This window comes from Urocitellus parryii, chromosome 9 (genome assembly GCF_045843805.1).
Source record: "Urocitellus parryii isolate mUroPar1 chromosome 9, mUroPar1.hap1, whole genome shotgun sequence".
Taxonomy (NCBI): Eukaryota; Metazoa; Chordata; class Mammalia; order Rodentia; family Sciuridae; genus Urocitellus; species Urocitellus parryii.
In genome coordinates, this window is record NC_135539.1 from 103,550,963 (window position 1) to 103,566,709 (window position 15,747).

Below are 15,747 nucleotides of genomic sequence, written 5' to 3' on the forward strand. Positions count from 1 at the left end.
ATCCTTTGGCTCATGGCCCTCTTCCATCTTCCATACCAGCTATGGAAAATCCAGGTGTTCTCACATCCTATCACCAGACTTACTTCCTATGTGCTCTCTTAATTCCCCTTTGCATGTAATATGACACATTCACAGGCCCCAGGGGTTACAATGGAAATCTCTAGGAGGTCATGTTCTATTTACCACACTAGAGGTATAATTAATAATTGTGAGAATGAGGGGATGCTTCTCTGAATACTTGGGCTATGAAAGATGCCAATATATTTAGAAAGATACTGTGAGAGTGAGTACAAGAGGAGATGCTGAGCATTAGTCCATTGCTCTGAATTAAGCAAATGCTTTGGGGATTGGAGATAGGATGGTACTCAATTGGGAACTATAGGGAAGTGAGGAAGCACAATCTTGTACAAAGTGGCACACAAGTCATTTATCATTTTAATGAAATGAACAGAGAATTACAAGGGCTAGAACAGGGATGACCAGTCCTTTCCAGAACTATGTGCATACAATGGATCACGTTTATGTGGTTATATTGCTTCCTTTTTTCTTCGTCTTTCTTTTTTTTAAAGTAGATTTTTAGGCCAGTTTTAAGAGCAAAACCCGATTTATAGAGACTTTTAGGGGTTTCGTCTCTTCTATGAATCCCACATGTGAAATGTCTTTGACCTAGAGGCTCTTGGAAACAGATTCCAGATCTCGGATCTTGGTCAAAAAGACATCAGGTATTTTAGATAATCAATCTGTGCCATCATCAAATTACTGACCTGGGATTTTTCCCCTGGCATTTGTAGGTAACTCTTAGAAAGGGGATTTGGGGTCCACATTTAATCCTGGCATCTCATTTACAAAGTGGATTTCCTCCCAGTGGATGCAGTGGAGTGGAGTTATTAAACCAAGAAAAGTGTAGTGACTTAAAAGAGAGCAAAGAAATACAAAAGCAGAATCTTAGGGGTATTTGAAGTTCCTACCACTGAGGCATTTTGGTTATACCTAGGAAGGAATGATGAAAAAGTAGTAGGGTTTATGTTTGATGTTGTATTCCCAGTATCAATTACATATTGTCACTATCTGTTTTCTGTGGCTATAATAAAATACCACAGACCAAGTAATTATTAACAATAGAAGTTTATTTGGCTCATGGTTCAGGAAACTGGAAAGTTCAAGGACATGGTACCAGCATCTGGCAAGAAACATCATATTGCATAATCCCATGGCAAAAGGCAGAAGCAAGAATGCATATGGCAGAGATTTGAAGGAGGGGGATGGAGTTAGGCTTAACTCATCTCTTCTATCAATAACCTATTCCCACAGCACCCAGTCACTCTTAAGACAACAGCATTAATTCATTCATGAGATAGAAGCTCCAAATCCTTCTATTTTTACAATTACATACAAATTTCTTCCTTAGGTCAAGGTCAGTTATGGTTAGACCAAAGCAGCTACATCTATGGAATTTGTCCTTCTCTTTTTTCCATTCTATCTTTCTACCTAAAGTGGAGCAAATATTCTTTAGGACCCTTTTTCCTACTAGTATTGACTTTTTTACTTTGGTGTGGGCTAGATAAAGAAGTGTTTTTGTTCTCATGTTTATCTAATTGCTTAATCTGAGAAGTTATGAATTTGTTGCGTTTTTGTTTTCTTTTGCTGAGCCATTGTATCTTCCATGTGCTAAGCAGGCAGTTATAATTTCTGAAGCAGGGACAGTCTACTATCCTGTCATCTATTTTCTGGCAAGTTGAAATATCTTCTTCACCCATAATGAGACTAGAGTGTTCTTGGAAGATAGTAGTTAAGGGGTCTCTCCATTTATAAGACCAAATTTTTTAATTGTGAGAAAATATGAATGACATAAAATTTGCCATGTGAACAATTTTTTTGATTCAGTTTAGTGACATCGAGTATATTCACATTGTTGCACAACCATCACCACCACCTATCATGGGAATTCTTTTCTGTATCCAGACTGACACTATATTTATCGAGCACTCTCTCCACTTATCTTTACCCTCAACACCTGGCAACCACCATTCCATTGTTTGTCTCTATAAATTTGTCAACTCTTGGTACCTCATATGATTATAAGCACCTATTTGTCCTTTTTTAAAATTGACTTCTTTCACTTAACATAATACTGTCAAGATTTTTTCATATTGTGGCTTATGTCAAGGTTTCATTCATTTTTAAGTATGAAAAAATATTCCATCGTATGTAGATTTCAATTTTTTTATCCATTTATCCATCAACAGATATTTGAATCATTTCCACTTTAAGCAAATATGAACAAAGCCACAGTGAAAATTAGTGTACAAATATCTATTCAAATGCCTGCTTTTAAAACCCCCAGAATTGGAATTTCTGGAACATAGGGCATTTTTATGTTTTATTTTATTTTAGTTTTTGAGAAACTGCCATACTGTCTTCCACAGTAGGGGCACCATTTTATATTTTCAACAGCAATACCCAAGGTTCCAATTGCTCCATACCCTTGCCAACACTGCTTTTCTGTATTTTGTTAATAGTTTTCCTAATGAGTATGAACTGGTATTTCACTGTAGCTTTGATTTGCATTCCCCTTAGACTTAGTGAGATTGAACATCTTTCTATGTACTTACTGACCATTTCTATACCTTCTTTGGGAAAATATCTATCCAAGTCTTTTACTCATTTTTAAAATAGGGTTGGTGTTTTTACATTGCTGAGTTGTAGGAATTCTTTCACATTCTGAATATTCATCCCTGTTGTGGTTTGCATATGGTTTGGGTGTGTCCCCCCAGGTTTATGTGCTGGAAACTTGGTCCTCACTGTGGTGAGGTGGGCAGCTGGTGGGAGCTTTGAGAAGTGTGGCGTAGTAGAAAGTAACTAGGTCATTCTGAGTACTGCTTTCAGAAGAAATTCATGTATTTCTTATGGGACTTTAATTAGCTCCTGGGAGAGCCAGAACCAACTAGCTCTATTGTTTTAAAATATCTGAGCCTGGTCTCTGAAATTCTCACTTCCTCTCTCACTGTATGACTATTCTCTCCCTCTCGCACATCTTCCCACCATAAGGCCAGTTACTGAGACCCCTATCAAAGCTGAGCAGATGTTGGTGCTATGTTCTCAAACCTCCAGAAGTATGAGCTAAATAAACCCATTTACAGATTGCACAGTCTCAGATATTTTGTTGTAGTTCAGAAAATGGACTAAGACTATCTCTTAACAGATATAAAATTTTCAAATATTTTCTTCTGTAGGTTGCCTTTTTACTTTGTTGGTATTGTTCTTTGATAACATAAAAGTTTTTAATTTTGATGAAGTTAAGTCATTCATTTTATTTTTTTATTGCTTAGCCAAATTCAGTGTAATGAAGCTGTCCTGCTTTTCCTTTTTTTTTAGAAGAAATTCTAAGGATATATATATATTTTTTGTCTACATCTTTGATCCATTTTGAGTTCATTTTTGTAGTGTGTGATATAAGGTCAGGATTCATCATCATTCTTTTACATTGGAATATCAATTTTCCCAAAACTGTTTGTCAAACAAACAAATAAAACAAAACAACAACAACAAAAGATCCTTTCCTTGACAGAATGATTTTGGCACCCTTGTGAAAAATGATTTGGCCATACATTGGACGGTTTATTTCCAGGCTCTCTCTTTCATTGGTTAACATATCATCTTTACACCAACACCAAACTGTTTTGCTTAAAGTAGCTTTGCACTAAGTTTTGGAATCAGAAGTGGGAGATGTGCAGTTTTGTTCTTCTTTTTTCGAGATTGATAGAGCTATTTAGAATCCCTTGAGATTCCATGTGAATTTTGGGATGGACTTTAGTATTTCTGAAAGAAGCATCAGGATTTTGACAGGGTTTGCATTGAATGTGCAGATCATTTGGGTAATAGTGGAACCTTAACAATATCAAATCTTACAATCCAATCCATGAACATTGGATGCTCTTTCATTTAGTCCATTCTTTCTTAATTTCTTTCAACAACATTTTGTAGTTTTTAATACCTAACTTCACTTGGTTAAGTTCATTAAGTAGTTTTTTAAAAATATATTATTGTTGGGCTGGGGATGTGGCTCAAGCAGTAGTGCGCTTGCCTGGCATGCATGCAGTCCAGGTTTGATCCTCAGCACCACATACAAACAAAGATGTTGTGTCTGCCGATAACTAAAAAAAAATAAATATTAAAAAAAATTCTCTCTCTCTCTCTTTAAAAAAATATTATTATAAATGTTTTTTTTTTCAGATTGTTAATTCTTAGGGTATAAGAGAAACACACCTGATTTTTGTGTTGATTTCATATACTTTGCTGAATTCAACTATTAGTTCTAACAGGGGTTTCTTGTGAAATATTTAAGGTTTTCCACATATAAAATCATTTTTTGTCTGAGAGCAGAAGTCGTTTTGCCTCTTCCTGTTCAACTTAGATGTCTTATTTCTTTCTCTTGTCTCCTTATTCTAGTTTAATATCCATTGGTTTGATGAATGGAAGTGAAAAACAGCATTCTCTTCTTTCTGATCTCAGAGGAAAAGCTTTCAGTATTTCACGTTGAGTGACATGTTACCTGAGGGTATATACATCTATGTAGATATATATAGGCTCCTTAGTGTGTTGAGGTAGTTTCCTTCTATCCCTGTTTTTCTTCAGTATTTTCATAATGAAAGGGTTTGGATTTAATCAGATACCTTTTTTATACCATGACCATGATTTTTTTTCCTTTGCCCTTTTATCATGGCATGTTATATTGATTGATTTTCATATGTTGACATATTTTTTATTCCACGAATAAATCCTAGTTGGACGTGTTGTATAATGTATTAAATTCAGTTTGCCACTATTTTGTTCAGTAATAACAAAGTAATAACCAATAAGGAATATTGGTCTGCAGTTTTCTTTTCTTGTAGTATCTTCATCTGATTTTAATATCAAAGTAATGCAGCCTTCATAGAGGGGTTAGGAAGTGTTCATTGTTCTTCCATTTTTAGGAAGAGCTTGAGAAAGATTGGTGGTTTTTATTCTTCTTTAAATGTTTGATATAATTTCATAATGGAAGCCATATGGACCAGAGTTTTTCTCTGTAGAGAGATTTTTTGTAACTAAGTAAATCTCATTACCAGTTACAGGTCTGTTCATATTTTGTTTCTTCATGATTCAATCTTGGGAGGTTTGTGTTACTGGTAATTTATCCATTTTATCTAGTAGAACAAACTTTTGTGCAATGAATTTGGACAGGAAAGACCTCAGGGATGGCTGCTGAGATTTCTTGTCCTGTTTTTATACTCTTTATTTATGTATACATAGTTGAGTACTATCCCATATTTCCTACACTGCTTTGGTAAACAATTCACCTCTTGCTTCTACTAACCATGTTGTAGGATATCCAGAACAAGGAGATGAATTAATTAATAGAGAACATGAAGTTCAGGTCTATGCATATCTTAGGCAATCCTTATTTCTTAGTGAACTTGTGCCTTTTCTTGGAAAAACTTGACAAGTCTTGACTTGTGTTGTACAAGTTTAATCTGAACCATGGTTTAAAGCTATACAATCTTCCAGATTGGTCCTCAACTCATGTACCTTATAAAATGTAGTGAAAGAATATTGCCCAGAGAGGGTAATATGTTTTAAGGGACAGTAGAGGAAATGAAAAAAAAAAAGTTGAAAGAACAGAGAGAGAACAGTTGAAGGGGCAGGAGAGAAAGGAGGAGGAAAGCTAGGACAAGGAGGAAATCAAGGTTTGAGGACCAAGAGGGAGGCCAACCAGAGTTGGGTCATGAAGTAGAAAAGGGGGTGATATGTTGATTTTTAGATCCACCAAGTTTTGTTAGTTTTTTCTAAGATATTGTTAAAGGGAATTAATTCTAAACTCTCCTATCTTTTGAGTTTTTTTTAAAAATCTTTTTGAAATCTCTTCACACCTAAATAAAGCTGACTGTTGAAATTTAGACTATTTGGATTTTTTTGATCTTAGGTTATCAGGCCAAAGATTGTCTTATTTTTATCCCAAGCTTCCTAGAATATCATGTGAAGGGAAATAGTATTCTATGTCTGCCGTGGTCCAGCAAATTATGAATGTGCTGATTGAAACATAGTGATTTTATCTCCACTTATTAAATAACCCTCCTATTAGAAGTATTTTATTTGGTTACTTTGATATAGTCATGGGCGATACAAATTTATCTATTGGTAGTTTCTAAGTCTATTTCACTTATAAAAAAAATTATACTAAACAGAAAAGTATTCTTAGGCCTTTTTTTTCTTTAATGTCATGTAACCCATGTCACTAGACGTATGTGGTCATTTATAAGAGGAAAGGTAAACAAATCACAGAGCCTTACCTCTAATGAGTATGTGTGAGCAGACATACATTTGTTTATATATCTTGACACAAAAGTTTTAGAGATGTTTTGAGATTTTGCAGCTCCAAGGTAATGGTATTCTTTGTAGTAATTCTGACAATCAGTTGGCCTCTTCAGTATGATTATGATCAAACTTAATTGTGAGTCATATTTTTTTTTAAAATTCAAGCAATGATTGTTATTGTCCTAAATTGACAGGTGAAGTATGCTGTCCAGATGAACAGCACAATCGGGTTTCCGTTGGCATCGGTGATGCCTGCTGTGGCAGAATGCCGTATTCCACCTCAGGAAACCAGATTTGCTGTGCTGGGAGGCTCCATGATGGCCATGACCAGCAGTGCTGCGGTGGACAGATTGTGAGCAAAGATTTCAAGTGCTGTGGTGGAGAAGTGGAGGGCATGGTATACAGTCCCCTCCCAGGTAAGAGGCCCTTCTCTACCTTTCAGTACGTGGAGAATCTGAGGAGCAGAGAGGGTGAGAAATTTGCTCCTAAAATAGAACAAGTAGAGCTCACATTAATTGATATCCACTGTAACAATTAGTAACATACCGTATAACAAATTAAAATGTCATTTCCCATTTCTGTGTTTATCTGATGCATTTTATAAAGACACATCTAAAAAAAAACCCTAAAACAAATCCCCACATGAAAGCATGAATGCATTGACTCTGGATCAAAAGAATATATTCCTTGAAATATTAATATAAAATCAATGAATTATATTATGTATATAATTCCTCCACGTTCTTATTCTCTTCTCCTTGTGAAGCAAGCTAGCACTAATAATAATAATAAACATTACCATTGAATGAGTACTTATTCTCTAGAAGGGAGTATCCCAATGTTTGGTATATTATTCACAAATTAATGTTTACAACAATCTTACCAATAGGTACTATTATTACTCACATTTTCAAAATGAAGAAAAAGACTGATGGTATAGCTCGGTGATGGAGCACTGTTCTAATATGTGTGAAGCCCTGGGTTTGATCCAAACACTGCAAAATAAAAATAATGATAAATAAAATAAAAATGAAAATGAGGATACTGATATGTGAATATTAGAAATTTACTCGAGATCATATAGATAGTTAAATCTAGAATTTGATGGCCTGAAATTCATACAGTTGGGGGGAAACTTTTTAAGAAAAGAAAATTAAATTATGCAGACAAAATAAGATAGAGAATGAATATTCATGTGTAACGGGACCATAAATTACAAAAAATTATGCATATATTAAAACAAAACCCTGGCAAATCCCACTAACATAAAAATAGCACATTTTTATTATGTAATTCCTGGCATTCCTTTGCCAGTTTTCCCCCTGACCTGCTTAACACATGCCCTCGGATAACCCCTTCATATGACCATGGTATTTTTTATTGTGGTTTAAGGGGAAACAGAAAAATAATTCAGTCTTTCATATTACATGGTTTGCCATAATTGATTTTAAAAGAATATAAAGTTTTTAAAAGTAACCTTAAGCTTCATAAGTCATTATTATAATGTTATGTGAATATTTAGGATTATTGTCAAATTGGAGAAAATCTCTACTGAGGATCTTTCTAGGATTTTGAGACATTTTAAATTTTCTCACCTGAAAATGATTTGAAGTGACTTAAATATTTGTTGAGTTGACATTATTAATCTGTATTTCATGGATATTTTCTATATATCTGAATTTAGGTTGTAAGTTATCATAGATATCACTATCCTATCTGCAAATCAGCAAGAAGTATAAGTTTTCCAAAGTATTCATGAGTTATGTCTCTTCATAATTTATATTCTTCAGTAATCAAATGACCTGTGCATTACTTCAATTCTAAATTTGTCATTTTCTTTTAAATAGTTTCCTACTTTAGATGCAATCTGAAATGCATTTCCTTACAATCCCCTCCTTGGTATTAGAATAGTTTTATTTCATTACATTTTTCATTATTACAGCTTTTGTTTCATACTATATTAGATTTTCTATCTGACTTTTCTTTCTCTAAGTTCTCTTTATATTCATCCAAATTAGGGGTCTGTAATTTTTTACATTCCATATCTTTCCAAATTTCAGCTGAATTGGCATATTAAAGACTTAATAATTTCTTTTTCATGGGAGGTGACTTAAATCATATACATATATCTACTGAACACAAATATTTCCTGAACTCAATTTCTCTTTTGGCTTTGTTGGTTTTAGTATTGAAGTGCTTTTCTTAATAGTTTCCATAAGAACTTTACATAGAAGTGATACATACTATGCATAAGCAAATGATCTTTATCAATAATACTGTAATAAACAATTTAAATAATTGTTACTTATGGATAACTCTGATGGTTTTTAAGAGAAGAAATTATAGGAAGTAGCAGAGAATCCCTAGTTCATCTCCATCAAGATATTATGATGTCTGTTATCATACTCAGAGGGCACCTAGAGCGGCAACCCCTACTGATTGTGGGGTAGATTTTCCCTGAACATAATGAAGCTTGAGCTTCAGGGTCTTTTGTTGAATGAACCCCATTCAAGGCAAATGTAGTCATATATAATTTTTTATAAATTTGTAAATATTTTAATACTTAACTACAATTTGTTAGGGCCAGCGTCTCTTGCCCTTTTCATTTTCTCTCCGGAATGTATGCCCTCATATCATAGGCATTTTAAAAATCTCAGTAAATATTCAGCAGTTAGCTTCCAAGTTTACTTGACAGTTGTGCCCTTTCCTATAGCCAGGAAAGAGCATAGAATAACATAGGTAGCAGTTTGTGTTGACTAGGTCCAGAAATAGCAACCATTTGTATTAACATTCCATTGATTACAACTCAACTATCTGTTGACACCTAACTACAAGGAACACTGGATATTTGCTCATGAATCGTTTGCCACTGTGACTGAGAAAGGATTCTAACTCCATCTAAATGACTAGAGTCCCTGCTCTAGATCCCTATAAGTATTCTGATACCTGGACAAATATTCGATACTATTGAACACAAATCAAATATGCATTTTGTCTGATGAGCAGGCCAAATATAGCATAAGCAGCAAGTGGAAAACATTTAATGAATGACCAGGAAAAAAAAACACAGGCATTATAAAGTTTTCTTTTAAACACCAAATACTTGAAAAAAAAATTAGAAGTATTTACTATGTATAAAAGCTTCAGTCTAAGTCAGTGGTGCTTAGAGAATTCCTCTGGAAATTTTGGTGGTCTCCAAGACTTTTTCAGGTGGTCTGTGAGATGAAAAGTATTTTCCTGAAATGCTATTTTATACCTTTTTTAAAAATATATTTACTTTTAGTTGTAAGTGGACACAATACCTTTATTTTATTTTTATGTGCTGCTGAGGATCAAAACCAGTGCCTCATGCATGCTAGGTGAGAGCTCTTCCTCTGAGCCATAATTCCAGCCCCAATATTTTATACCTTTTTAACTCCCATTCTCTCATAAGAGTATAGTGGAATTTTCCAGAGGTTAAATGACATGTGATATTGCAATAGATACAATGCAGAAGCAGACATGAGAACTCCTTTGCTTTCTGCTGAATTAGACATCACAAGGGCTTGCCGAAATGTACACAATGTTATTTTGCTCACTCATTTTTCAGTTTGGAAAATATGTTTATTTTCATAAATATATTTGTTATTGCTAATTTTAAGTGAACTAATAATATTTCCAAATTAAATTTAATTCTAAGATGGTATGTATCAACTGATATAATCCATATAAACAATGGCTATTTTGGGTCTTTAATAATTGATAAGACTATAAAGGGGTTTGGAGGCCAAAATTTAAGAACCACTGCTTAAAGGCATAGTAATTTTTATAGAAAATCGTGGCACTTAGTTATACTTATGACTAATCAGTATTTCTTCCTCTTTTATTTGAAGTAGCTAAAGCAGTATCAGTGAGGAGCAAAAGCATTGCCTCCTTAGTAGTGTAATAGTTCAGAGTTTAGAAATAGGAACAGAATGTCTCATGTCATTGTCTTTGTTCATCTGTAACTTTTTAAAATCAATTGCCATATTAATTCATTCAATAAATATGTATCATGTAGAAACTATATTCAAAATATTCTTGGTGATTTGTAAGTGTAAAAATGGCTATGATTCCAATTTTATCCTCAAGGACTTAAAATCTAATGAAGGAGAATAGTACCTATAAGGTTATGCACAAGCCTAAGAGAGAAGCCAAGAATACATGCATATTCTTAAGACTAAAATATCACTATAGTCAAGGTGACAAGGATAAATGTGGGTTGTTCCATTGGACTGGAATATCCAACAATGAGTAAGATCCTGAGAGGGATGGCTTGATCTGAAATGTGAAATGAACAATCTGCAAAATATCCAAATGGTAGTGAACACTCTAGCTTATGTGAGGGAGACAACCTGCATAAAGAAATGGTAGGATATAAATATGAGCCAACCATATGATTTGAACATTATTTAGTATTCCAGGAAGAGTCATTGTGATTATAAGAACTGTGATTTAAGGAGATAAATTAAATTTGGAATGGCGGAATGAATCTGAAGGAAAAGGAAAGAGAAGTCTGAGCATCATTGCCTTAAAATAAATTGTACCTATCCTAAGATGTAGAATAGAGGTTATGATCCACTGGGAGCAAGGATTCTTAATTTTATCTCCTGATAATCTTTGGAAAATTTCAAACCCTAACTTCAAAAAGTTAATAGAAAACACATACACACACACACACAAAAAAAAAATGCCATGAGTTTTACACCCTTGTTTTATCCATGAATCCAAATTTCAGAATCACTTCTTTATTTACTTCAATATGATATGTGATTTACTCAGTTTTTCTCTGCTGTGACCAAAAGACCTGACAATTTAGAGGAGGAAAAGTTTATTTGGGGGTCTCATGATTTCAAAGGTCTTAGTCTACTAGTAAGCAGAGAGATAGAGAGAGAGAGCGCTCTACTCAACAAGGATAAACAATACCCAAGGCATGCCCCCAGTGATCTACCTCCTCAAGCCACACCCCACCTGCCTTCAGTTGCCACTCAGTTAATCCCTATCAGAGGTTAATTCACTGAGTAGGTTAAAGCTGTTAGAATCCAGTCATTTCACCTCAGTCAACCTTCCTGCATCATCTTACATATGAGCTTTTGGGTGACACCACATATCTAAACCATAATAATATTTCATGCCAGAGAGGTTTTTCCTAAAGAAACTGTGACATTCCTCAACTCCTATAAATCAAATTTAGCTCTAGAATTTCTTTTGACTATTCATAGCTCCACCCATGCTAATAATCTGGAGGACTGGTAGAATAATGCTTCATAAAAAGGGGAAAAATATCTTTTCATTCTCATGACCTTCCTGCAGGTTTCACTGAAAACAAACAGGTTCCACATCTTTTTCATTTCTTTGCTGCTACTAGTGCCATTATAATGACTATGACCTTAATGACCTTCCATAATATTCCTATGGCCCTTTTTCTCCTCAATCTAGCCACACCCCATACCTGCAGCACAAGGATTTGTATCTTATTATATTGCTCCTAAGCCTGGCCTCTCACTGCCTGGCATTGTGTGCCTGCCATGAGACGGGGTTGGCTCATAAAACATCTCTTTATGTACTTTATTACTTAAACTCTTTTATTTGCCTGCAGGAGCCCTTTAACAAAATCACATTGAATTGACTTTCTCACACCAAATCAAATCTCCCTGGTCCCAGTTCAGTTGTCTTTGTCAATATGTATTTTATAAATGGAGTGAATTAACAGATGCTGTTGGAACAGAAGTGCTAGGGTAGCGTTTATGTTTTTAGTGCTCTCTCTGGGCAGATGAGTTGTGTAGGAGTGTTATACAGGTATCTCGGGATGAAAGTCATGTTCGTCATTTCAGTGGATATGTATTCTTAACCATTTTCTTTAAATACTTTGAAACCTCTTTTATTACTCATTTTTTTTCTTCATGTTTGTTTATATGGCTTTATCATTGCCATTCATCTTAGGTTGAATTTGACATATGCGTTAGCATTAAAAGATGAAAATTAAAGCCATTCTATCACTCAAGGAGGATGGGATGGAATTTTTTGTTGGCCATGGGAAACTGATCATTATGTGCCTCTGGAATATATTCCCATATTTCTATTATAAATTTCATCCAGGCAGCATTTGACAAGAAACCCTAGATAGAAACTGTTTCAGAAGAGAACATTGAGTTTCCATGTCCTGAACTCTGACTTCAGTAGAATGAATGACTACCATGTGTAATATGAATATTTCATTAAGATGGAATTTGGGAACTTTGCAAAGAGGGAGGTATAGCCACAGAAATCCATGGTGTAAGAATTGTATTGCAAGAATATTTCCCAGGAAGATTTTTATAATTCTAAGAGTTTTTTTTTTTTTAAGTACAACTTCAATGCTATAAAATATACTACAGGGGAACATTTTTATTTACCCTTTCTTTCTCAGTTTTGTGGTGGTATCCATAAAGCTATCTACTGGTGAAGACTGGCATGAATTTCTTTTCTTTCATTGCTACTAATGTTTAAATTTGTACCAAGAATGACTAATCGCAAATGCTTTTTTTTTTTCCTAGGCCTAAAATATACAATCTCTTGGCTTAAAATGTACGCTCCATGATCAGTCTCAGAGTACACAATGATTTGTCATATTCCAGCCTGTTTTTTTTACTACCATACTATTTTAACCTCAAAAGAATGATGTGTAATTTTCGTATTCTTTTAGAAAAATGGGGTGCTAGGTTTGAAAATTAAACTATTTAGAAATTCACCAGGCACATATGGTTATTAATACTTTCCTTGTTAGTCCTAGACAATAAATACGTTCTGGTAATGTGTTTGAAGTATTGATGATAATGTGAGTCAAAAAGTCTTCTCTCCATTGTTTTCTCCATTGTATCCAATGCAATGGAAACCATCCATTGGCTATGTATGCAGTTTGGAAAGGCAATGTATGTTATTTGATTTGAAAAATAAACAACTACAAGTTCAATGTGTACAGTGCCACTTTAATAACATCTACATCTTGTTCAAAGGAACTCTCCACCTCTGTGCAAATTTAATGAAGAGCCTCCAAAAGAATGGACCAATCCATCAATAATGCATGACCTATTTTGTTTTTCTTTGGGCATATTTAGAATTGCGCATTCTGTGTGTCAAAGTTCAAAAGTCAAGTGCTCCATGTGATAAATTAGGTAGGGGTCAAAAGTTATTGCAATGCAGTTTCAGAAGATTGTCTGTCTCTGAATTTGCAGCTCATTCATGCTGAAGTGATGCACTATGGGAATTACTACCAAACTCTGCTCTGCAACATCTGCTCTCCCTAAGTGAGTTAGTGCACGTCAGACATCTTTATGTCAGAATGTTGTAGTGATGGATGCAGTCTTCAGAAAATGCTGCATAAAAATCTGGTGTGCCGTTCTGGCCATTAAGTGAAATTACTATTTAAATTAATGGCACTGTCACAGTTTATCTGTGCAAAGAATGAACGCTGATTAGGGTATTAAGTAATTAGCAATTTATCACACTGGAACAAGGTTGATAATAATTAAAGAAGTAATGGTTTACCAAAGAAACTAGAAAGGGAGTCACTTCTTGTTATGTGAGTGAAATCTTGGCTGAAATTTCAATTCAGTAAAACAAAGGTGAAGCTCTTTGTGAAAGAAAACATCCTCTTTTTTTTTTCTTTCTATTCTAGTGTAAAAACAGTTTGTTATCAAAATTTTAGTTGACCTGTCAAAAGTCCCTCAGAGCGATCAGATGACTGATTAGGAGTTTTGAATTAGGTCAATGTCTGCATTTTGATTTCATACTTAAAGCATGGTGAAACCTTGAAGTAATTTGGGAATAGAGGGGGGGAATTTATTCTGCTTCCTAAAAGGCCAGTTTTCAGATTTTGATTGCTCTTTAAAATAGAAACATGAATAGGTTTGTGGAAATTGCACGAGAAAAAATAAAATGACAGTCAAGAATCCAAGGCTGTATTTAAGTATCTGATCAGAAGGCAGCACAAAAATGTCCAAACAATCAGAACTTGAATATGTGCATTCTGTGATTTTTTGTTTGTATTTTTTGTGTGTCTACATGCATGTATGTACATATGTATCTGTGCATGAATATACACATATTCTGCCCACCTTAGTCAGGAATCAGTCTTCAGTGACAGCCTGGCTAGGCATATTTTATTTGAGAGAACATTTCTTGGAAATGGTAAAACAGAAAGTATTAATTATTTTTTAAACCAATTATTTTGAAGACTTGCCGCATTTAGATAAACATGGAATGTTAAAACTCTGTTATGATCAATGTATATTGTTAATCATAAATAAAATTTTTAAATATTGTGAAATATTTTTAAAGTGGAAAAATCAATGAGAAGATAAATGTATAAATAAAACATCTTTCTTAAAGAATATGCCAAACCAGTATCTACTTTCAGTGATTAGAATAAAGTGTTTACAACTTCTTGGTATATTAATATTAGGAGTATAGCTCATAATGAAGGTATTTGTACAGGACCAGATTAAATAATTCAGGAACCCAGGGCACTTTGAATTTTAGGTTCTTTATGTTATCAGTTGGGACTAATAATAAATAAACAATATTCTAATTAAAATAAATCTTTCATCACATTGTGCTACTGTGTGACCAGATATAAATTCTAATATGATAGCCCTAACATGGAATCTTTAGGCACTTTAATTTTAGCTTAGTATAACTCTGTAGTATTGTTTATTTATTCATACTTTCATATCTAAATTTCCGCTGTATTTTCCTTATGGCAATATTTAGGTTATATGAATACAGGCAATTAAGTTGAATTTGATGGGAGGAAAGAGACTACTGGCATCTCAGGTACATGTGGGAATTGATGATCTCCCCTGTAAGATCTTTCTGTTGCTACCCCCAACCTCTCAACCATCTCTACTGATCTAGAACAGAGACTAGGAAAAATAACAGCTGATTGGTTCATATGATCAGTGAACATATTCAGCTGGTTTTTAGATGCTAAATTCAAGTCAGGGAGAATGAATGGTTACCATTACTCCTAGATGTACAACAGACAGATATTGTATTCTAGACAAAGACAGGCAAATACTTGTGAGCCTTCTACAAAGGGTTCCCCATCCAGGATAGCATTATCTTTCCACTCTGCCTGGCTTCTTATCCCAGAGTGGGGCAATCTACTCTCCCTTGTGAATTTCTGGAGCTTTCTCTGAGTCTCTATAGTCTAACTAACCTTCTTCTGCAACAAGATGTTATCATCGCAAAAGGGGCAGGCAGTTTTCATGACAGAAATTCGATCTTTTTTATAGAGCACAGGCGAAGCCTGGCCCAGCTGAATGATTTCCGAACAGTTCCTCTTGTGTGTTCTTTTCCTAATTAGTGTCTAGTGCTCTTGGTAAGAAGGACCCTCAC

The 15,747-nt window shown here is 34.4% G+C and overlaps 1 protein-coding gene across 1 annotated transcript in view; it reads left to right on the forward strand.

Moving 5' to 3' along the window:
* Ush2a (usherin) overlaps window positions 1-15,747 on the forward strand; it is a 748,724-nt gene that overhangs the window by 568,730 nt on the left and 164,247 nt on the right. The window contains exon 49 of the mRNA XM_026388000.2: window positions 6,546-6,767. Coding sequence (XP_026243785.2) covers window positions 6,546-6,767 — 222 coding nt within the window. The remainder of the gene's footprint in view (window positions 1-6,545; window positions 6,768-15,747) is intronic.